At 46.3% G+C, this 24,613-nt stretch overlaps 1 protein-coding gene and 1 non-coding gene across 5 annotated transcripts; one reads left to right on the forward strand and one right to left on the reverse strand.

Annotated features, from left to right (window-relative positions):
* Positions 1-266: 266 nt before the first annotated feature.
* TRNAU1AP (tRNA selenocysteine 1 associated protein 1) lies at positions 267-23,398 on the reverse strand. Of its 4 annotated transcripts, XM_032361555.1 has the most exons (10): positions 23,264-23,392; positions 22,649-22,746; positions 16,291-16,390; positions 15,626-15,678; positions 13,639-13,770; positions 12,285-12,404; positions 11,973-12,089; positions 8,812-8,974; positions 8,624-8,657; positions 267-962 (listed from the first exon to the last, which is right to left on the reverse strand). In XM_032361555.1, exons 1-10 carry the CDS (start codon positions 23,288-23,290, stop codon positions 826-828), a joined length of 981 nt encoding a protein of 326 aa, XP_032217446.1. In that variant the 5' UTR covers positions 23,291-23,392; the 3' UTR covers positions 267-825. The 4 variants fall into 4 exon arrangements, with proteins under 4 accessions (XP_032217446.1, XP_032217448.1, XP_032217447.1 ...); XM_032361557.1 differs by lacking the exon at positions 13,639-13,770 and having other exon boundaries at positions 23,264-23,398; XM_032361556.1 differs by lacking the exon at positions 11,973-12,089 and having other exon boundaries at positions 23,264-23,305.
* On the forward strand, positions 17,073-17,174 carry LOC116568413. Its single transcript, XR_004276619.1, has one exon. It is a non-coding gene; the product is annotated as a small nucleolar RNA U13 (small nucleolar RNA).
* Positions 23,399-24,613: the final 1,215 nt, after the last annotated feature.

Here is a 24,613-nt window from a genome sequence, read left to right on the forward strand (position 1 = left end):
TATACACATTTTTTCCTCCTAAAAGCCTGAAAATTCAGGCTGAGCCTAACCTTTAAATATCTGAAGGTCTCTTGTGACGTAAGACATTTACCTCAGTACCCCCCATTGTGTGTGCCCCCCCCCCCCCCGGGTTTCCTTCAGCATAAAAGTAGAGCTGAGTTGCAGATTTTTAGGATAAATCCAGACTTTCCACATAGGTACTAAGAGATACTTGTGTGTTCATACTTACAGAAGGAAATTAAGGACAAACAGGTGGGCCATGTACACAGATAGCACAATAATGTCCTCAAACAAGGGCTTATTAAAGCTAGGCTTGTCCTCCGAGCCTTTTGGTCTAGGTGTTGCTGGTTCCATCACATCCTACCACATGCAGCCACGAAACCTAAAACCAAACTTGTTGGGTGAAGGGGTGCTTGAAATGGAGGGTCCACATTGCCCCCACTTGGCATGTAGCATGTGACCCAGGCACTCTGACCACAGAGAACCTTTTAAGGATGCAGGGTCACCTGAGATGGCCCTCTTGTTTGAGTAATATGATCCACTTTAATAACCCCAAACTCTGATCTCCCAAGACTAGGTAACATCCCTACCTGGAAGACACTTCAAAGACATTTCAAACCTCCCTCAATGGCCCTGTGGTTTTCAAACTCCAAAGGCTGATGGGCAGAGGAAGGCAGTGGTGGTGCAGGAATGGTCATCATCTCAAGAGTTGATTACTAAAAACTTTACAAAACATTTCCAAAAAGGTAAAAGTTGTTCCAGCACTTTTGTTAAAAAAGGAGTCTCTCTCCAGCACAGTCTGTGTCAGCAGCTCCTCTGTCCCGACTATATCATGGCAGGGATCTCTGAGGATACGGTGTCCAGGGGCTGCCAGTGACAGTCCATCAAGGCGTCGTATAGCTCCTCACTCTGCTCCATGAACTCCTTGTTGGCCTCCACCACGTCCAACTGTGGCATGGGGTCTGCAAGAGAAGCCAGGGTTGGGTTCGGAGCACCAGAAGCACACAGAGCCATGGACTCTTCCCACTCCCAGCTTCCCGCTTCCCGCTTCCCCTGGGAAGTTCCCTGTCCTCTGTGTCAGAGCCCCTCAGGGCCTCTAGGAGCTCATACCCACTGCCTTGCAGAGTTTCGTTAAGGATAAAAGTGGAGTTACTTAGAAAATATCATGCACAGCGCTCCATAGTGGCTGTTTCTCCACCTCCCTAGAATTCATGTGCCCGGCATCAATTTTGGGTTACAGAAATCTGATCAAAATGATTAAGTTCAGAGCACTAGGTCTTCAAGGGAACATTATGTAGCCGTGAAGATCTGCCTCAGCTGCATACAACTTGGTTGGATCTCACAAATGGTGTGTGAGCAATTTACCACGATGAGTACCAAGTCTGTAGAGAATTGCTGAATCACTATATTGCACACCGAAGCTAATACAACAATTATATACCAGAACTGAATTTAAAAGTAACGCTGAGTATTGAATGAAAAAAGACAGTACATATAACTGCATTGTATGAAGCTAAAAAAACAGGCAATGCTAATATTATTTAAGAATGCATATCTAGAAAGCGATTACCACAAAAGACAGTAATTTTCCCTAGCTGGGCCATGGGTTTTGGAAGGCAGCTATGCTCACCACTATACCACCAACGCTGGGCCATGGGTTTTGAATGGGCAAAGGAAAGCTGGAGGCTGGCAATGTTCTACTTGATCTGAATAAAGGTCTCATGAGCAACTGCTTTATAATTAATAAACTACAGACTTGTTTGACATACTTTTATGTATACATTACATTTCACAGTAAAAGAAGTTTGAGAAAACTCCTTAGTCACTATGATTGGTAACACTGTACTTTTCCTTGCAGTCTTGTGTTGGTCTAAGATGCACACACACAGGCGCCTGGGTGAGTCCCGTGGGTTAAGCCTCTGCCTTCAGCTCAGGTCATGATCCCAGAGTCCTGGGATGGAGCTCCATATCAGGATGGGAAGACTGCTTCCCCCTCTCCCCACTCCCCTCTGCTTGTGTTCCCTCTCTGGCTGTCTCTCTCTGTCAAATCTTTAAAAAATAAAATACACACACACAAACACACCCATTCATTAAAACACTTATTTTACAATTAGAGAAATTAGAGAGAACCTAAGGAAATAGATCTCCCAGGACTTGGACTGGAACACAACATTGCTTGAGATCGTAATGCTCCCCAAATTGATCTACAGATTCAATGTACTGCCTTTCAAAATTAGCTGCCTTGTTTTGCAGAAATCGAGAAGCTGATCATAAAGTGTAGATGGAAATGCAAAGGATTCAGAATAGCAAAAACAATCTTGAAAAAGCACAAAGTTCAAGGACTTCCCCATTTCAAAACTTAGCACAAAGCGACAGTAATAAAAACTGTGGCAGTGGCCTAAGAACAGACCTAGAGATAATGGAATAAGATTTTAAGAAAAAGAAAAAAAAATGGATGGCTGGGTGGCTCAGTCAGTTAAGCATCTACCTTCGGCTCAGGTCATGATCCTCGGGTCCTGGGATCCAGTCCCGCATCCGGCCCCTTGCTCGTCAAGAAGCCTGCTTCTCCCTTCGCCTGCTCTACCTCTGTAAGCTCTCCCTGCTTGTGCTCTCTCTGACAAATAAATAAATCTTTAAAAAAAAAAAAAAAGGACTTAAGAGCCCAAGCCCATCATCTAACTTAATAGTAACTTCGTTTTTAACAAGGGTGCCAGACAATTCAATGGTAAAGAACGGGTTTTCAACAAACAGTGCTGGGACGACTGGATGACTCAGACTGGACGACTGGATGACTCTTCACATTTCACACATAATTAGCTAAACATGGATCTTACCTAAAGGTAAGAGCTGGAACTTTTTTTTTTTTTTTTTTTTTTAAGATTTACACAGCAAGAGAGGAAATACAAGCAGGGGGAGTGGGAGAGGGAGAAGCAGGCTTCCCACTGAGCAGGGAGCGTGGCTGGGGGCTGGATCCCAGGAGACAAAGGCAGACGCTGAATGATTCACCCAGGTGTCCCTGAAACTGTAAATCTGAGAAGGAAACAGGTATAAACAAGCAGTGCCTTTTAGATAAGATACCATTTAAGCACAAACAAAAGAAAAAAATAAATAGGACTTCACAGAAATTAACTTTTGTGCTTCAAAGGACATTATCAAGAAAGTGGAGAGGTAATTCATGGGATAGCCCAATTTTAAGTCATACGTCTGATAAGGGAATGGTATCCAGAACAGAAAAAAGAAACTTTCATAGTGAAAAAATAAAAAAGACAACCCAATTTTAAAATGGACAGAGAACTTGAAAAGTCGTATCTCCAAAGATCTGCAAAAAATAGCCAATAAGCATCAACATCCATTCGCCATCAGGAAAGTGGGTATCATAACCACAAAGGGATCCCGCTCGAGACCCACCAGGATGGCCGTAACGAAGTAGAGTAACCACCACTCATGAGGATGTGAACCCTGTACGCTGATGGTGGGAACAGAAAGTGCAGCCCATTCAGAAAAGTCTGGCAGTTCCTCCAGTGGTTAAAGAGTCTGCCATTGGATCTAGCAATTCCATTTTGAGATAGAATAATGAAAACTTCTATGTCCACATAAAAACTTACGCATGAACGCTCATAAGTAATATATCCGTAATACTGAAAGTGGAAACAACCCAAAAATCTATCACTAAAATGGATATCCACCCAACAGAATACTGCTCGACCATAAAAAAGAATGATGTGCTGACACCTGCTACAACGCTATGCGTCAGTGAACGCAGCCATTCACAAAGGACCGCAGGTTATACACAATTCCATTTATTAAAAATAGCCTGGGACGCCTGGCTGGCTCAGTTGGTAATGCATGCAACTTGACTCTTAATCTCAGGGTAGTGAGTTCAAGCCCCACACTGGGCAAGGAGCCAACTTTAAGAGCCCGAATAGGTAAATCCAAAGAGAGAGAAAGTAGATGAGTGGTTGTCAGGGGCAAGAGGGGGCTGGTATACAGTGAATGCTGCTGGCTGCAGGAATCCAAGGTAATGGGTGCACAATTCTGTGACCACTCTAAAGACTACTGGATTGTATACACACTTTTTATTTTATTTATTTATTTATTTATTTTTTTAAAAGATCCCACTTATTTATCAGAGAGAGAGAGCGAGCACAGGCAGACAGAGGCAGAGGGAGAAGCAGGCTCCCCACCGAGCAAGGAGCCCGATGCGGGACTCGATCCCAGGACACTGGGATCAGGACCCCAGCCGAAGGCAGCTGCTCAACCAACTGAGCCACCCGGGCGTCCCGTATACACACTTTTTAAAAAGATTTATTTATTTATTTGACAAAGCTCACAAGTAGGCAGAGAGGCAGGCGGAGAGAGAGGAGGAAATAGGCTTCCAACTGGGCAGGGAGCCTGATGCGGGGCTCAATCCCAGGACTCTGGGATCATGACCTGAGCCGAAGGCAGAGATTTTAACCCACAGAGCCACCCAGGTGCCCCTGTATGTACACTTGAAAAGGGTGAAATCTGAAAATAATTTAAAAAAAAAAGTGAAATCTATTATGTAGGTTATATCCCAAAAAACAAAGCCCTAACTGGGATTTTACTACATATTTTATATCTGGCTCTCTTTTACTGAAAGCATTTCCCTATGTCAATCCTCTTAGACATGATAGAAAAAAAAAAAAAAAAGACTACCATTTGTTTAACAAATTCTCTACAGGTATTTATCTGTACCAATGATTATCATTTGGGGATAAGATCTTTCATGTAAAATTACAGATCCAAAGGATATAAACATCATAAAAACTAACTTTTTAAGTGTGTCTGTCTGTATCTGTATCTATCTATTTTTTTTTTCCTTAAAGATTTTATTTTAAAGTAATCTCTACACCCAAGGTAGGGCTCAAACTCACAGCCCTGAGACCAAGAGTAGCATGCTACACTGACTGAGCCAGCCAGATCCCCCAAGAAACACAGTATATTTGAATTTAAATTTGATTATTAATAGCATGATGGTTAAAGTTTAACATGTCAACTCAGCTATGCTATAGTGCCCTGTTTGGTCAGATGCAGTCTAGGTGTTGCTGTGAACGTATTATCTATAGACGCGATTAATATCTGCAACAGGCTGATTTTAAGAATATCCTTAGGGGGACAAACCATAAGAGACTCTTAATCTCACAAAACAAACAGGATTGGCGGGGGGGGGGGGGGGGAGGGTGGTTGGGTTATGGACATTGGGGAAGGTATGTGCTGTGAAGTGTGTAAGCCTGGTGATTCACAGACCTGTACCCCTGGGGCTAATAATACATTATATGTTAATAAAAAATTAAAAAAAAAAAAAAGGTATATCCTTGGGGAGGGGTGCTTGGGTAGCTCAGTCAGTTAAGTGTCTGCCTTTGGCTCACGTCACCATCTCAGGGTCCCGGCACAGAGCCCCAAGTCAGGTTCCTGGATCAGCAGGGAGCCTGCTTCTCTCTCTCCCAGTCCCTGACTTGTTCTATTTCAAATAAATAAAATCTTTAAAAAAAAAAAAAAAAAATCCTTGGAGCACCTGGGTGGAGCCTGCTTAAGATTGTCTCCCTCTCAGTCTGCCTCTCCCTCCCCCATGCTGGGGCGTACTCTCTCAATAAATAAATAATCCTCAATAATGTCAGTGGGTCTCATCCAGTCAACTAAAAATCTTAAAAAAGGCTTAAATGTAGTTGAGATTTCCCAAAGGAATTCTGCCTCAAGACTGTGACATAGAAATCCTGCTTGAGTTTTTAGCTTGCTGGCCTGCCTTACACATTTATACATAATATATCCTACTGGTGATATAGTATAAATTACCTTTCGTACAAATAGCATGTGTAAACCTTTTTTTTCCTGTCATTTACTAGCATGTGTGTTTCTTTTGTAAATTATTTCAAACTTTCTCACTACTTTTAAGAGTCTGTTTCCTTTTCCAAACCAGTGCTAATCTTTTCACGTTAAGTCCTATGCCTCTTCCTAGAACCAGAAGGATCTTTCTCTTAGAATCTTATTTTATTTTTTTAAAGATTTTATTTATTTATTTAAAAGATTTTATCATTTATTTGAGAGAGAAAGAGAGAGAGCATGAGAGGAGAGAGGTCAGTGGGAAAAGCAGACTCCCTGCTGAGCAGGGAGCCCTATGTGGGACTCCATCCCAGGACTCCAGGATATTGACCTGAGCTGAAGGCAGTTGCCCAACCAACTGAGCCACCCAGGCGCCCCAAGATTGATTTTATTTATTTGACAGAGAGAGACAGTGCGAGAGGGAACACAAGCAGGGGGGGAGACGGAGAAGGAGAAGCAGGCCTCCTGCTGAGCAGGGAGCCTGATGCAGGGCTTGATCCCAGGGCCCTGGGACGGAGACGTGAGCCAAAGGCAGACAGTTAACTGACTGAGCCACCCAGGTGCCCCTTCCTCTTGGAATTTTAATCTAAATTACAAGAAGGTTTGAGCATTTACAGAGGCTCCTTATGGAATCTTAAAGAAAGCATGAATGTCCTGGTTTCTCCACTCAGTGTAGGCAACAGCTTATAGAAGCAGTTCATTAAAGAGCTCCATCAAGGTCAGCCATTTGTATGAACCAAAGCCTGTGGATGTGTGTACAATAGAACATCCTTCCTCACTCTGAAGACAGGGCCTGAGCCATGGCTCATTGAAAGATCCCTGCTGTGCTCCTCTGGGTGGGTATTAGGTTCAACCAGGAGGCAGTGTAAGTCAGCAGTAAAAAGCATTTAATCTGGGGCAAGACTGCAGGGGTTCTGAGAATGACTCCATCTCTTGCTACTATGTTGAAACTTACAATATCATTGACCTTGAACAAGTAATTTGACCCCCTTACCTTGGTTTTTTATCCTATAAAACCAGAATAAATCGTGGTACTTAGCTCAACACAGTTGTGAAGGTTAAATGCATTAACAGATGTAAAATGCTTAGAACAGGGCCTGCACATAGTACAACCTCAGTTAACTATTAGCTATTATCAACTCCCTAAGCCTCAGTTTTCTTTTCTGTAGGCGGGGGATTATAACGGCACCAACCCACCATCATAGTGTTGAAAGGTAGCAGGACCTGGCGCAAAATATGTCTGGTATTATTATATTAATGGGTTGATGGATGAGAAAGAGACTGGAAAATTCTTAAGGAGTTATACACAGATATTATACTCAGGTTAATATTCTCTTAAAAAAAAAAAAAAGAAAAGAAAGGACAGTATTCCCTGGAGGGACCAGTCAGAGACTGAGTAAAGTCAGGGCCTCCAGGCCTGACTTAGCCCCTAACTCACTGGGTGAGCCTGAACAGAGCACTTGGGTGGCCAGGTCCCCATGTGTCAGCTAGAGCCCCTGTGTTCTGCCTAGCTCACCCCCAAGGTCACTGCTGTTAGATTAGATGACAGCATGTACGTACAAATGCTTTCTTATTATTTTTTTTACTTTTACTTTTTGTTTATTTTATTAATTTTTATTTTTTTGAAGAGAATACGTGCTGAGAGCCTGTGGGGTGGGAGGTGGTGGGGAGTAGGGGTAAAGGGAGAATCTTAAGCAGGCTCCAGCGTGGAGCCTGACAGAACACGGGGCTTGATCTCATGACCCTGGGGTCATGACCTGAGCCAAAAGCAAGAGTTGGTCACCTAAGTGACTGAGCCACCCAGCTACCAAAATGCCCCAAGATTTTATTTTTTAGGTAATCTCTATACCCATCATGGGGCCCAAACACATAAGCCCAAGATCAAGAGTACATGCTCCACTGCTGAGCCAGCGGCGCCCATAAATTTTACTTCTTTAAAACTTAACATCTAGTCAGAAACATGAACATTTTCAAACCTTAAAAATCCTTTAAGTTGGGGCGCCTGGGTGGCTCAGTGGGTTAAGCCGCTGCCTTCGGCTCAGGTCTTGATCTCAGGGTCCTGGGATCGAGTCCCGCATCGGGCTCTCTGCTCAGCAGGGAGCCTGCTTCCTCCTCTCTCTCTCTGCCTGCCTCTCTTCCTACCTGTGATCTCTCTCTGTCAAATAAATAAATAAAATCTTTAAAAAAAAAAAAAAAAAAATCCTTTAAGTATTAATATTGCATTTGAAAAATCATTTATTTGAAGGTTAGCAATTCCTTCAGTTTAATTTTCCTTTTCCTGTGTTAAATTCCATAAAAATTACACAAATACTTAATAATGGCTATTACTAGGTAGCTGATTGGGGTGATTTTTAGTTTCTTCATAATATGTTACTGTATTTTCCAAATTTTCAATCATACCTATTACTTGAGAATGAGAAAAAAAATGTAGTTGAAAATATACAGGAAAAAGTTAAAATGAGATAAAAAATGAATTTTACAAACTATCAAACAAACATAAGGCAGCAGTGTCACTGGAGACCTACACGTGGGGGTTGAATGTCCCAGGTGTAGGAGTGACCAGCTCTCTCCCCGATGAGCTGCTTCTGGGCTCTCTGGGGCTGCACGCACACTGGGGAGCCACACGCCCCTTCTCACCATAATTACGCGCCCACTAGCTCTGCCACTAGAAGGCAAGTTCCTCCCCAGCAGAATCCGCCCCGCATTCCTCAGTACAGTGGCTGCCTCAGAGCAGTCACCTGAGAGAGGACAGGGGGAATGAGTGAACAAACTTCTTACTTACCTTCCAAGGCGTCATCCCCGACTTCTTCATATGTCTGCCAAGAGACCAAAGAAAGGGTGAGAAGCAGCGTGAACTCCTGGTGGAGACGAGGAGGCCTCGCTGTTAGCAAATAAGAGGCTTCATCTTTCCCTCATTTTGTCTGAAGCCTAAGCTCACCACTCCCCGGGCCGGGGCTGAGCCACGGTTACCTGCATGGTGCTCTGCGTGTAGCCGTACTGGGGGTAGCTATAGCTATAGCTGCCTGTGTTCTGGTCATAGCCCCACTGGGCGTAGTAGTTCTGGTACTGCTGGTAATACTGGTTGTAGCTGTAACTGTACATCTGACTGTACTCCACTGGCTTCACACGGCTCCTTAGACGGAGACAGAAACAAAAATGAATATAGGCCAACATTGCCATAGCACTTACTACATGCCAGGGGGTATTCACGTGGCTTTATGCAGATTAACCCACTCAATCCCCACAACAAACCTATGCAAGAACAATACATGTATTCCTATTTTACAGATGAGGAAACGGAGGTCCAGACATGTCACCTAATTTGTCCAAAGCCCCACAGAGATTCAAACTCCAGTAGTCTGGCTCCAGAGCCCAGGCTTTATGCCAGGAGTTTTTGTTGTTGATGTTTTTGAAGATTTTATTTATTTATTTGACAGACAGAGATCACAAGTAGGCAGAGAGGCAGGCAGAGAGAGAGGAGGAAGCAGGCTCCCCGTGGAGCACAGAGCCCGATGTGGGGCTCTATCCCAGGACCCTGGAATCATGACCTGACCTAAAGGCAGAGGCTTTAACCCACTGAGCCACCCAGGTGCCCCACGCCAGGTGGCGGGGGGACAGGGATGGAGATGACACATGTTTTTCTGCCAGCCACAAAAGCTCAAGTGAACACTGCCTGGAAAATCTGGATTTAGGATGATCCAAGAAGCATTTCAAACTGTAGAATGTCTAATCACCTCTTTCCCACACAAAAAGAAGTGCTCCAGTAGCCTTACCATCATCACTGCAGTCACAGCTACGGTTTACGGAGTAGGTACTCAGGACTTGGGCCCACTGTTTTTCAGATACGGGCTCCTATTTTAAGTCCTGCACAACCCTATGACAGAGTTACTGATTATCGTTCCCATTACACAGATGAGAATAATGAGACTCTAAAAGGTTAAGTGACCCACCCAAGTCTATACCTAGGACTGGAGCCAAATTTAACCCCAAGACCACACTCTGAACACCAGACCACGACACACAGCATTTGCCCTGACAGATGCAAGACACCTTGTGAGGCTCCTAAATCCTGCAGTCACCAGTCAGACCTGAGGCCCAGGCTCAGTGGATAGCTTTTTTCTCTGGCTGGCATGGCTACCCCAGCCACTGCTAACCAAAGACAGAATGTCAGGCCTGCAAAGGATCCGTTGCTTTCAAAAAATACACAAAACCATATATGTATGGGGCATGACCAGCGGCCCTAGATGAGAGTGATCAAAAGAAAACACGGCGGTGTGCTTCTAGAGGCCTCATACTGCAAAGAGCCAGACTCCCAAGTCCAGCCGAATGCACAGGAGGCAGAGGCTTACACCACGCCAGCTGGCCAGTAAGCACAACTGTAACTGTCACATGGCGTGGGACATGCCTGTGTCCTCAGGACTGGTGTATGCTATCTCCAGAGTGAAGCCAGAAAGGAAACCAAGTCATAAGCAGGAGCTGAACCACCACAGCAATGCCTGTCACAGGAACCACAAATTCTCAAAGTCTGAATGAGCTCTTCCCAAGTTCCTTTGGAGTTTAGTGCCTGCGTGGTGAGCAGGACTTGGCCAGAGCAGTGAGACACTCCACGTCTGACCGCCTTAGCACCACCTCCTGATGGGTGGCTAGATGAAGTCCAATGGCAGAGACTACCTCCCCTGGCCCAGTGCAAGGCTGGAAACTGCTAATGGTCTCATCCATGACTACTCTGCCATGTCCCCAAGGACTCTGCCACCCTCCTGATACATTCATGGAATCGAAGGAAGTCTCTCAGCCTGGGTCTGTACATTTCTGTTGTTTCTCTGTACTCAGCTCTTGCAGATAAACTCTCAAAGGGACCTCTTACTGCCCTTAACTTCTAGTGCTTGATGGCACTGCCCTAGACACAGGCACCCAATTCTGACAAGGATCAACCGAGAAATGAACAGAACACGACCTCCTTGCAGAACGGCTTTTCCTTCTCTTGTTTACAGCTACAACTCCGATGTCCTGGCCAGGGCCCGGAAAGCTGTAAGGGCTCAGTCGCTGACTGAATAAATGCTAACACATCAGAAACCACCAACACCATCAACACCAGAAGAACTTAGGATGGAGCACACGCTCCAGATACCTGCAGCTGCCAAACGCTGCGAGGGCGACTGTCCAGCTACACGGGAAGGGGAATGTGTCTATGAAGAGAACTTGGGGGGGGATGGGGAGATTGAGACTATAATCAAAAATAAAGAAATCAATGTACCACATGTAAACTGATCCACACTGAGTGTGTATTTATATCTGCGTATCATAGATGTCTACAGAGAAGCTTAGAAGTCAGAAATCATAAGTCACTTTAAGGTAATGAGGAAACCTCTTTTAAATATTTTCTGATGTTTTTATAGAGTTTATTACTATTTTTTTTCTTTTAAGTTTATTTGAGAGAGTGTGAGAGAGCAAACAAGCAGGGGGAGGAGCAGACCCAGGCACCCCTCTAGAGTAGAGTTGAGAACAAATAACAGTTTGGGAGGGGTGGAACCACTCAGGCTGATCTTCCAGGTATTAAACACAGTCAAACAGCAAAGAACCTCCAAAGCTTTTGCTGCTTTGAAAAACCTAGCTCCCTGGAAGTTCCGCCCTCAGAATGCAGTCACTCTTCTACCCCTGGCATGGAGTCTATCTGCCTCGGGACTGTGGACCCGGGCGCGCGGCAGGCAGGTGCCGTGTGGGGCCATCCTGTACAGGACGCGGCATGCTCACAGCTCTCCCGTCTCCACTCACGGGATTCCCACCCCACCTCCCCACCCAAGCTGTGACAACCAAGATTATCTCCAGGTGTTGCCAATGTTCCCTGTGGGATAAAACTGTCCCTAGTTGAGAACCACTGCTTTCGTTAAAGGATAGAAGATTCTGTGCAGACAACAGCTGTCTTCTGAGTGAGAGACTTTGGAGCCGTAAGGGAAGGAGGGCTTTCTGACTGGCATGGCAGGTAGGATGATATATGCAATATTCTGTAGTGTTTGGATCTTTAACTCTTAGCCATTCCCACAGCTAAAATAGGGTGTTTTTTGTTTTGTTTTGTTTTGACTTCTGCTCAATTCTTATTCATTCTGTGGTTAAATTTCTAACAGTGATACTACCGGGCCAAGAGCAGGAACATTAAGTACGCAGGACATGCTGCTTTCCCAGGGCTGCTACCGGCAACAACTGAATGAATCTGCCCTCGCAGGTCGTCGCTCTGCCCCAGCCACAAGCTTCTGGAGGTGCCGGGTCAGGCTCATTCATCTGCAGCGCACAGCACAGGGCCCGGCAAGCAGCTGGCCTCCCTCCACCGCACCCCCCTCCCCCAGCAGGCAGAAGCTCCGATTATCAACAAGCAGAGGAGGAGCATGGGTTGGGGTGAGGGGTAGCAGTCCAGAGGGCGGCCAGCTCCCTGCCCGTGCAGGACTCACGCTTTGGGGATTGCCACACTCAGCCGCACAGGTTTTGATCCCAGGCCAACTGCTCCCTGACACTCGGTCAGAGCTCGCTTCTGTTCCAGTTCATCTGTGAATTTCACAAAACCATAGCCCCTGCAGAAAACAAAAGCACATTCCCTATTTAGATCACAAATGTGATGAAAGATAGAGTCGAAGAATGGACGAGGGGGTGAGCCTATCCACCTCTGTAGGAAGGGATGAGGTCCCCAACCATAGAGGTAGGCTGCAGAGCAAGGTGAAACTCTGGCCCAGAAGGAGCCCGAATCTGGAGGAATCTCCTCTAACCCTTCACTGATGGGGCTCCTTCCCAGTGGCTTCCCTCCCAATCTACTGGAAATCCTCTTACCACCATCATCATTATGGTAGCGGTGGTGGGAATAACAGCTGTGGTTCACTGAGCAAATATTTACGTCTGCCCTGTATACCAGGTATCACGTTAGGCAACGGGGGCTCAGCAGTCACAAGCAGACAAGGTTCTTGCTCTGCTGAACTCATATATTTTTTAAGATTTTATTTGAGAGAGAGAACACGTACACACGAGAGTGGGGGAGGCACAGAAGGGGAAGGAAAGGAAGAAGGAAAGAATCTGAACCAGACTTTGCATTGAGCCCAGAGCACCACGTGGAGCTTGATCCCATGACCCTGAGATCTTGACCTGAACCAAACCAAGAGTCTATCGAAACCAAGAGTCAGACGCCTAACCGACTGAGCCACCCACGTACCCCAGGACTCATATTCTACTTGGGAATGAATACTGGTTATTTCATGAACCCTTATTATTTCCTAGGCACTGTGCTAAGCATTTCCCCAGGATTATCTAATCAAATTGCCCCATGATTCGATAATGGTAGTGTCCCTATTTTACTGAGGAGGAAACCAAGTTCCAAGGGATTCAATAACTTGCCCAGCTTCATTGCAGAAGCAGGATTCAAACCCAGGTCTGGGGCTTATAACTGAAGCTTGTGCTTGTAACTATTACTCTGATCAAAAATAAGCCTTTCTTGAGGTTTTTTTTTTTTTTTTTTTTTTACCTTTGAAGTAACAATAATAGATAAAATGACAAGCACCTATCAAGCATATCCTACAACTTTATAGTATTTTATGTCACTGGCAGGTCAGGCCTGTGAGCAGACCCTCTTAATCAGCATCTGTTGTCCTGAGGAAATTGGGTGAGAGACTGGGCCAGTCTGGGAGTCAGGCTGCACAGCACAGTCTGGCTCCAGAGCCCGGGCTCTTCCCTACTGTGCTACATGGCCTCGCTCTGTCAGCCCCATCTCTGAGACAAATGCTGGAACACGGTGGCCATCAGTCATAGGTAAGGCCTTACTTCGACACGCCCGTCTGGTCCAAAACCACCTTGCCTCCCCGACAGGAGGGGTAGACTTTGACGAAGAATTCATACAGCATGCCATCATCCACATCTGGGGTCAGGTCCCCCACAAAGAGGGAGTACTCAGGGCTGAGAGGAGAGAACAAGATTCAGAGACAGACACCAAAAGCTTTGTTCTAACAAGCTCTTTTGGCCCATTCTAGGTAAACCTCTCCTGGGTCTTCGTGGGGAACAGCACATCTGATGGGTCCTTAGTTAGGTCCTAATTTGTGGTGCCTGGCAGTCCTGGCAGAGAGTTATGGAAGCAGCCCTGTTCTGGGGGCCTCATCCACTGAACAAAGCCTGTCTGGCTTCGAAGTATAGGAGTACAGGTTGGGGGGCCTGGTCAGAGGTGCTCAAAAGAGAAACCTAGACACACTGTATTCGCTGCCAATATTTTTGTAAGTAATCGCTGTGTCCAATGTGGGGCTCGAACTCATGACCTTAAGATCAAGAGTCACATGCCCTACCTACTAAGCCAGCCAGGAGCCCCTCACTGCAATTTTTAATTCAAATGGTGAAGATGGAGAATGAGAACTGGCCCTTATCTCCTAAGACTGAGAGCAGGGCTAAAATGAAATCTGCCAACTTTTAGAACATGGGTCAGCAAACTTTTCCTATAGAAGGCCAGATAGTAAAAATTTTAAGCTTGGTGAGGCACCTATGGTTTCTGTTGCTTTTTCTGTTTTCGTAATCCTTTGAAAGCGTAAAAACTATTTTTAGCTCATGGGTGATGTAAGTCAGGTCACATTTTGTCAACCTCTGTTCTAGAAAAACTAGTTAAAAATAAATCAAACAAGCATACTCATAATTTTCTTAGTTCAAGTATGATACATATTTCTTGTTTAAATCAGAACACACAAAAAGACAAAGAGAAACAAAATTAACAGTAACCCAACCACTTGAAGGTAATCACTACGAACACTGTTATATATTTTTGTCTTTTTTCTTTGGCTTCTTTGTGGGTGTTTTGTTTTTTCAAGATTTTATTTGTCAGAGACAGAGAGAGAAGAGAGAGTGAGCGCACAAGCAGGGGGAGCAGCAGGCAGAGAGCAAAGCAGGCTCCCCACCGAGCAAGGAGCCCAATGTGGGACTCAATCCCAGGATCCTGGGATCATGACCTGAAACGAAGGCAGACGCTTAACTGACTGAGCCACCTTGTTTTTCTTTTTTAAAGTAGGCTCCACCCCCAGGGTTGAGTCCAGTGAAGGGCTCAAACTCATAACCATCAGATCATGACCTGAGCTGAGATCAAGAGCCGGACACCTAACTGAGCCACCCAGGCACCCCTGGCTTCTCTTTCTGAATTTACAAAACTTGGGTATGACTACCTCATTTTGTTTTTAGCATTTTTTTCACTTTTCACATATTACCAACTTCCTGACCTGTCATCATTTTCTGCAAAATGACTTATACATGGATACACAGTACTCCAATTAATGAACATATTGTCATTTAAGCCACTTCTCCGTTACTAGGATTATTTGGGTTTTTCCCCAATTTCCCCCATTCTACATAATGTTTCAACAAATACTTCTGAGGCTAATCTTTGGACACGTCCATGTAGAATGACAGGGTCAGTGGGTACAAATCTTTTTAAAGCTCTCGCTACATTGTTTTAAAGCTTCTGAAGAGCACCCTGAAACAATCGATTTATGTCACTACAGCAGGTCAGCTCTTACTGAACACATCAATACTGCGGGTACTAAGAGGGTGGAAGGCTGGGGGCAGGACCAAATAAAGACAAGACACAGGTCTTGACAAGGACACTGGGCAGGTCCACCAGCGGGGAAGGGGAGGAAGTCATCCTTCAGGAGGAAGGCAGAGTGGACCAAACTAGGCTCCCCAACCTCCTCTTTGGTGGTGATCAGCACAGTGATGCATCTTGTCTCCATCTAGACACTTGCTGGGGCTTGAAGCTACCCTGGGGCTACCCTGCACTTACCTGTTATCCGGTTGTTTCCCATAAGTGGCGTAGTTTAGTTTAAAACGTTTTGCCTAGAAATTTAAAAACAAACAAACTAAAACAGAGAAAGGTGTTTCAAGAGTCAAACAATATTTGAAAAAAACTGAAATGAATTACCTTGGCCAAAACATCTCCCCCTCTCTAAGCCTCAGCTTTCTCTCCTGTATAAAGTGAGGGGGTTGCACGGATGACCGCTAAGGGCACTGCCAGCTCCATGGTTCTACAAGCCCAGGTGTGCCAGCTTGGTGCGGCCGTAAGCTAAGTAACTGTGGGAAGAGCAGAATGTAACTCTCTTGCACTGTGTCCTCACTGCGGCCAGCCTGTTCTAGCTTCTCAATCAGGCAAGCTAGAGCTTCAAGTCTTCCGTGAAGGGAGGCGGCGGTGCAGAGTGCAAAGGGCCTGGATTTTAGAGGCAAACCAATCTTCAGTTTGCCTCCTGCCTCTGCTACTTACTACCTGTGCTGCCTCGGACAAGTCATTCCACTTCCCTGGACTTCGGTTTCCTGGGCTGTCAAAGATAACAATGCCCACTGTGCAGGGTTGTTATAGGATTAAATAGAGTAAGTATACAGTAGGGCTTCAATAAATGATAGTTATCGATGACAATAAAAATGGAAACATCATCATTATCCAAGTGTCCTTACAGGTGTGGCTCCTGGCAGGGGTTTCCCATTAATTTTATGCAAACACTTCTCGGCTGTGGCCAAATCTGCAAATTCTACAAAACAGTAGCCAGCTGGGATTCTGGAAAGAAAGCAAACAAGAGAAAGAGAATGGTTACAGATTGGATTCCCAGATGAGACTGAGCCCTGGCCTGAGGGGAGGGAAAAAATGTTTTCCTAATCAGAGCCCAACCTGTTTTTATTCCTTGCCAGATTCTAGTTCAGAACTAATTTACAAACCTGAATATAAGGACTGCCCATTTGGGCCAGTCCCAGACTCATCTGATAAACATTCATTTATGCACTGTACCACCTTTGAAATACTTTCGCCAAAAATATTTTTTTAAGATTTATTAGAGAGAGAGAAAACGTGTGCCTGCGCAGGCACAGGCACAGGCACAGGCACACACAGGGGGAGCAGCAGAGAGAGGGAGAGCAGCAGACTCCCTGCTGAGCACCGAGCCTGACTGACTGCAGGACACTGTCCCACAAACCTGAGATCATAACCTGAGCTGAAATCAAGACTCAGATACTTAACCTACTGAATCACCCAGTGCCCCCCAAAATATTTAATATAATCCAATCAAACTCTCAGATCTAATGTTCAGTTTACAGGGAACGTAAGGGACAGAACAAGTAAAACACCACCACAAGGGAGCAAATAAAACCAGATTCCAGAATGTAGGGCCTTAGTTTTACCTCTTTAAAAAGTCAGTGCTATGAGAAGAGGTAAGAGGTGAGCTTTTCTACACTTAAAACTGATGACCCTTTTGTAGTTCGTAACTGTGACGACTGAGTGTTCATACTGTTGTGACACGTACCTCCCTTAAACTCTGTTACAACCTTAGCACACAACCTGTTTGACATGAAATTTAAAAGAGAGACACATAAAAAAAAAAAAGCTTTAAAAGATATTCTGGGGGCGCCTGGGTGGCACAGTTGGTTAAGCACCCAACTCTTGGTTTGGACTCAGGTCATGATCTCAGGGTACTGAGTTCCCGGTGGGGCTCCCTGCTCAGTGGGGAGCCTGCTTTTCTCTCTGCCCTTCCCCACTGCATATACTCACACTCTTATCTCCCTCTCTCAAATAAATAAATAAATAAAATCTTAAAAAAAAAAATTCACATTATTGTGTAACCACGGACTGCATTCTTAAGCACTGTACTCTGTTGCACATTATTTTCCACAGGTCTTATCTTTTTCCCTTATTTTCTTGGGTCTTAGTTTTTTTTTTTTTTTTAAAGATTTTATTTATTTATTTGACAGACAGAGATCACAAGCAGGCAGAGAGGCAGGCAGAGAGAGAGAGAGAGGGAAGCAGGCTCCCCGCTGAGCAGAGAGCCCAATGCGGGGCTCGATCCCAGGACTCTGGGACCATGACCTGAGCCGAAGGCAGAGGCTTTACCCCACTGAGCCACCCAGGCGCCCCGGGTCTTAGTTTTTAAATTTGCATTTATTTATTTTACAGTATTCTTATAGGCCACTTCAAAGTCTGTCAAATGAGGCCAAGACATAAATGTGATGTGTCTTTAAGTACCACCATAAGAAACAGCCAGAATTTTAGTAATCATGGATAGGAAAAGATAGTTCTAAATCCGATTTCAATAAAGCAGAAAGTATTACAGAATGTGTTTTCATACCAGTAGCTGATTATCTAGGGTTTTCTGTTTACAAGAGCAAAAAGAAGAACATTATTTAGGCTAGTATGATCTACCTCTACCTAGTAAAGGACCTGTTCCTAGAATACAGTGCAAATAAAAAGCAAGTGGAGGGACACTGTAGGGAAGTGCGGGGGGATGTAGGCACCAATGCTAAAGAGGAGGGAGCAGCAGAGCCCTGGCCTCTCAGCAAAGGCTGGGATGCTGCTGGCTCTCCCTGAGTGTAGCTAGTACAGGTTCTTCATCCCTGCTCTGGGCTGCAGCTCCCAGACCTCAGGATGAAAACTTGAGGGCCCCGTGGATTAGTGCATGTAGGGGGGTTCTCCCTGAGAAACATTCCACAGATGGGCACAGGGTCTTTTCTGAGACTGTTCATCAGACCTGAAGGCTCAGAGTCAAGGTGTGTTAATGGCCTCTTGTAGCAGGACCTAGGGAGCCCCTCTGTGGTCTACTCTCACCATGTTTTCTACCAGGCTGTGTAATTGCTTCTCCTTTTCCACCTGTCCCCTGTCAGGTCCTGGGGACCTGCCTCCCAGGAGCCAGGCAGAGACAGGCAATGAGTTCTCTATGCCGGCCTCAGAGTCACTGAAAACTTCTGCTTCATTTGATACAGAAACACCTACTGAGACAGGCCAGCGGAAAAACCTGTCCTTGCCAACTGTAGAGAACAGGCATGGAACCACGTTTATTTCTGTAGGACCTATATCATATGCTCCTGTCTAGAGTGTTCTGTTGTTAGTTTGGAGAACTTGGTTCCTAGCGATCATCTGGCATGGTGCTGGTTTTTCCACAGTCCCTTCCTCATCCACACTGCATACCTGTGTATCTATCAATGGCCTCGTGGCTACCTTGGACTTTTCTCATTTCATAAAATGGTTGAAAGAAAAAAAAAAAAAAACCCAAAACAAAACAAACCAACAGTTTCTAGGTATGAAGCTGCCTTGGCCCCTCCAGCCAACCTAGTAGTCTTTTAAGTTTTAGCAAGCACCCTTAACCCACACGACTGATGAACTAAACCTTTGTACATTTATAGATCCTGCATTCTTTCCTAGTAAAAACACAGCACTTCTCCATGTCACCAGGCTCTCTTGCACCACCCGGGGCACCAAGAAACCAAACCCTCTTGCACAACGCCCCTCCTACCCCCTCACCAAGGAACCAGACCCCACTGCAACACCTCCAAGCACTATGATAACATCTGTCGCCGGCACCATAGAGACTGCATGTAGTCACAAGTTGTCACAGACCACGCAACTCCCTTAACTGATTAACCGCCCCAAATCACTTTAAAAACTCCTGGGCCAGGAGAAACCTTGGAGTTGGCTTTTGGACAAAAGTCCACCTTCTCCCTAAGTAGCCGGCCGGCTTCCTGAATAAACCTCATATTCCTTTCCCATCAAAACTCGTCTCTTGGGGGGGGGGGGGGGCCTGCAAGGGGAAAATTACTCCTGTCTAGAATACTGGCCTTTTCAGCCAAAGGCAGCCACACCTGGGTTTCAGAAACAGGTACTGGATTCCAAATACACAAAGTACCTGTCAACCAACCAGCCAGAACTGACCACACCCACTTCATCTCTCCCATATGTATTTTTCAACCATTTGACGTTTTAGCAGCTGCTTTACTAGAGTACTGGCAGAGCAGCTGCTCAGTAAACGCTGCCAAACTGATATGAGAATCCTTCTTTTTCTAACTAGACCCCTTAAAAGAAGGAAGAATGGGGAGGCAATATAGCACCACTATCTCCAAATATTCTCTGCATTTTGTTTTGTTTACATATTGCTGCTGCCCCTCGGAACAATTTGTTACTTAAACTGTAACCCCTGGAGGATTTTACTAGTTGCCAAGCACATTTAGATATGGCCTTAAAAAATACTGATACTGACGACAGGTCTTTGGGGAGAAGGACGATGTACGACCGTGAAGCTGGGCAGCTGGGGATGCCCGGCTCGCTCGGGGGGAAGGCCGCCCCTTCACCAAAGCCGGGCAGCTGGGAACGCCTGGCCTGCCCAGGGCGGAATGCCGCCTGCCTCAGGGAAGCCGAGCACCCGGGAACGCCTGGTCAGTTCAGGGCGGAACGCAAACCGCCTGCTTCCCTTTTTCGTTGTCGCTCCTTTCCTTCCCAGAAGTGCTCGTTGTTAGTTAGATGAGTCCTTTGAATGTGCTTGGTTAACTATAAACATGACCCTCCTCCTTGCTTGCCTGCAAGACATGACTAACGTTTGACTTTCATCAATCCTTCTGACTTTCATCAATCCTTCGGTTGGCTATTGTTTTCTAATAAAAGTGAGACTGTGGAGTTGCTCGTGGCAGCTCCTTTTCGACTGTTGTCCCCTGCTCCCAGTCTTTTGCAGCTGACTTGTTTGTGCCTAATTCTTCTCTCGTCGCCAACTGGAAGCGGCAACATATTTACTGTTTTGCTTCCCCATGAGAATGTCATAAACTCCATGAGAGGAGGGACTATGCCCGGTTTGTTTCAGCCACTTATCCCAGGAACCTTGAACAACAGCATACAGTACTCTTCTATAAATAACTTAAGTGAATGACATGAGTTAAGGGCACTCATGACTATAAGAACAGATCTGAGTCCTGGCTTGTCATTTCATAGCTCTGCAAACTTTAAGACAGTTATGAAGCTTCCTAATAACAGTACTTAACAGTACTTAGACTTCTTTGTATTTAAGAAATGATTTTAGGGATGCCTAGCTGGCTCAGTCCATGGAGCTTGCAACTCTTGATTTTGGGGTTGTAAGGTTTGTTTTAAACATTTATTTGACATGGCGGGGGGTAGGAGGGGAGAAGTGAGCAAGCGCAAGCAGAGGGAGCAGCAGGCAGAGGGAGAAGCAGGCTCCCCGCTGAGCAAGAAGCCGGATGTAGGGCTCCCAGGACCCCCGGGATCAACCGAGCATAAACAACTGAGCCACCCAGGTGCCCCAATAGGGTTGTAAGTTTGAGCCCCCATCAGGTATGGAGATTACTTAAAAATAAAATCCTTGGGGCGCCTGGGTCGCTCAGTTGTCATGATCCTTTGGCTCAGGTCATGATCCCAGGTCAAGATCCCTGGGATGGAGCCCCGAGTCCGGCGCTCTGCTCGGCAGGGAGTCTGCTTCCCTTCCTCTCTCTAACTGCCTCTCTGCCTACGTGTGATCTCTGTCAAATAAATAAATAAAATCTTTAAAAATAAATAAATTTTTAAAAAGATTTTTTTAAAGATTTATTTATTGGGGCACCTGGGTGACTCAGTCGGTTAAGCATATGGCTCAGGTCATGATCGCAGTGTTGTACAATCAAGCTCTGCATAGGATAAATAAATCTGGGGCGCCTGGGTGGCTCAGTGGATTAAGCCGCTGCCTTCGGCTCGGGCCATGATCTCAGGGTCCTGGGATCGAGCCCCGCATCGGGCTCTCTGCTCAGCAGGGAGCCTGCTTCCCCCTCTGTCTCTGCCTGCCTCTCTACCTACTTGTGATCTCTCTCTCTGTCAAATAAAATAAATAAAATCTTAAAAAAAAAAAATTAAAAAAAAAGGATAAATAAATCTAAAAAAAACCAGAATTTTTTTCTAAAGAATTTATTTATAGATGACAGAGAGAGATAGCGGGAGAGGGAACAAAGCAAGAGGGAGCTGGAGAGGGAGAAGCAGGCTTCCTGCTGAGCCGGGAGTCCCAGGATACTGGGATCATGATCTGAGCCGAAGGCAGACACTTACCAACTGAGCCACCCAGGTGCCCCTAAAAAAATAGAATCTCAGAAAATCATTTCTATTTTTCACTTTTTCAAAGAGAGAGAGCAAGCGAGAACATGAGCAGGAGGAGGGGCAGAGGGAGAGGGAGAACCAGACTCCTGGCTAAGCAGAAAGCCCACTTCCCAAAACCCTGACTGAGATCAAGACCTCACCTGAAAGCAGACGCTTAACTGACGGAACCCTGTGCCCTGGGAGAGAATCTTTTTTTTTTTTTTTTTTAAATATTTATTTATTTGACAGAGAGAAATCACAATTAGGCAGAGAGGCAGGAAGAGAGAGAGGAGGAAGCAGGCTCCCTGCGGAGCAGAGAGCCTGATGCGGGGCTCGATCCCAGGACCCTGAGATCATGACCTGAGCGGAAGGCAGAGGCTTTAACCCACTGAGCCACCCAGGCGCCCCCCTGGGAGAGAATCTTAAGCAGGCTCCACACCCAACGCAAAGCCCCACTTCAGGCCTGACCTCAGGACCTTGAAATCATGACGTGAGCCAAAATCAAGAGCCCAGGTTTATGACTGAGCCCCAGGTGCCCTCTCTACCTCCCCCCACAAATGACTCTGAAGTGCTTACTACCTAGTAGATCATAATGTTTATATTTATTGAGCATATGACATATGCCAGACTGCTCTAAATGCTGAATGTAAACTAACCATTTAATCCTCACCGTAACTCTATGAGGTAGATGGTGTTATCTCCATTTTCATAGTCACAGTGACATGGAAATGGAGAGGTTTAGTATGTGCCCAAGGTCACACAGTAGACCTAGCTTTTTCAGTCTGACTCCCCAAAGTCCAGTCCTTAAGCAATGTGCTATACTCCCTCTCAGTAAGCCCCCAAATGTTATACGTTTATAACATTACATTAACTACTATTAGGGGTGAGAAGCCCTTGTGGCCGCACGGTCTATTAAAGGAGAACTGAGAAGCTGGAAGGAGAAAAATGTACCCAGTCAGGCGGTTTCGGATAATTTTGACGCTCATCACCGTCTCCCCCATAGTGGCAAAGGCTCTGGAGATGAAATTCTCATCCATGTAGGGCTCCAGCTGCGTAAATACAAGAGCAGAGGATTAAGGCCAGCGTCCAAGCTCCTCATTCCGGGTTCCAGAGCCCACCCAGGGCTGGCTACACGCTGCTGGTGGGGGCGGGGCTGAGGGGAGCAGAGATTTTCATCCACACAGTGGCCTGAATCCCACCTCCCACGTTTTCAATCCTTTGCTTCAAAGTTGGTCCCTTTCGGGAGCCTCCTCCCTGGATCTAGGAACCCTATCCCTCCAGTCCTAGAGCCACAGCGTCCTTCAGTCCTTGGGATTCCTGCCGTTCTATCCCCGCAAAGAGCCTCCCTTTCCCTTCCAAGAACGCAGGCGGAAGGCCAGGAACCTCCATCCTCAAGCTCAGTCCCCTTCACCTAAATTCTGGGACCCGCCTGTGTCACCTAAAGAACTCTTTCCCCATTCACTTCCACCCTTCTGGGAGTCGAAGGCCCCTCCCCTTCAGGCTTTTCCTGCCCCCCGTGACACTAAGGTTCGTCCTCCTCAGACCCGAGCAGCCGCCCTCACTCACGTCGCCCATCCACAGACTGGCCGCCATGCCTGCAGCCGGGCCCAGAGTGTGCGCGCGGAGGAGGCCAGCGCCGGCGCCAGAGTTGGGCACCGGGACCGCCAGGGAGCATGCGCCTCCGACGCCTTCTGCGCACGCTCTGAACCTCAGCGCACAGGGTTGCACCGGGATTCGCTGCTCCGGGTTTTCCCGACGACCCGGCTGACAGGGCGCGGAGCTACTGGACTCCGGAGGGCTAAGACGAGGCGGAGTCTGCTGGCTGGGGCGGAGCAGGTACTATGCCGGCGCTCGGGTTGCTCGGGTTGCTCGGGTTGCTCGGTTTTCTCGCGTTTCTTTCTGACCATGTATTCAAACACACGTACTTTTTTAAGATTATAAAACTTGGGGCGCCTGGGTAACTCGGTCGGTTAAGCGTCTGCCTTTGGCTTAGGTCATGATCCCAGCGTCCTGGGATCGAGCCCCATGGCGGGCTACCTGCTTGTCCTCTGCCTCTGGTCCTCTTCCTGCTCTCGTGCTCACTGGCTCTGGATCTATCTCAAATAAATAAAATCTTAAATAAAATAAAATTGGGGGCGCCTGGGTGGCTCAGTGGGTTAAAGCCTCTGCCTTCGGCTCAGGTCATGATCCCGGGGTCCTGGGATCAAGCCCCACTTCGGGCTTTCTGCTCGGCAGGGAGCCTGCTTCCCCCTCTCTCTCTGCCTGCCTCTCTACCTGCTTGTGATTTCTGTCAAGTAAATAAAATTTAAAAAAATAATAAAATTATAAAACCAGTTATGTTCACTGTAAAAAACAAAAACAACAATAAAACCCAACAAACCTGCAAATAGTCCCCTTTGGGAGCCAGGGCGATCCAGTTCCACTGCGTGACCTTAGGCAAAGCACAGGTCTGCCCTGGCCACCCCCTGACCCTGTTTCCCAGTTTGCAAGACATGAGATTGTTGTTGAAGTTAGATGGGATTCTTCTGTCATTCCTGTATATAGCCCTGGAGTGGAAAGAGGGGGCGGAGGGTTCCAGGGAGTGTAAATTGACACAACCCTGTCATCTCAACCAAATAATCCCAAATCTCATCACTCTACCTTTTGGAGTCCAGTATCCACTACCGTAACCCAAAGCGCCAGCTCTTAACTTGTCCCAGAACAATGACCTGTCCGTGGAAGGCCTTCAGTGAACACTGATTACAATGACTAGATAATCCCGACAGTTTAACTCTCCTAGTCCGGGAGCGTCTAAGGCAAAACCTCACCCTGGCGCCCATTTCTTTGAATGGGGAGCTTCTGTAAGTGATCAACTCTAACAGTAAAGTTCACCCCAAGTGCTTAAAGATCCCTTTCTGGGCTGATAAGCCACTAGGC

Source organism: Mustela erminea, chromosome 10, assembly GCF_009829155.1.
Source record: "Mustela erminea isolate mMusErm1 chromosome 10, mMusErm1.Pri, whole genome shotgun sequence".
NCBI classification, from domain to species: domain Eukaryota; kingdom Metazoa; phylum Chordata; class Mammalia; order Carnivora; family Mustelidae; genus Mustela; species Mustela erminea.

Coding starts and splice junctions, on each gene's coding strand:
- TRNAU1AP (XM_032361555.1), bottom strand. CDS start 23,290: ATGGCGGCCAGTCTGTGGATGGGCGAC. Junction 22,747..23,263: donor CCAGTCTGTGGATGGGCGAC/GTGAGTGAGGGC, acceptor GTATTTACGCAG/CTGGAGCCCTACATGGATGA. Junction 16,391..22,648: donor ATCCGAAACCGCCTGACTGG/GTACATTTTTCT, acceptor CTTTCTTTCCAG/AATCCCAGCTGGCTACTGTT.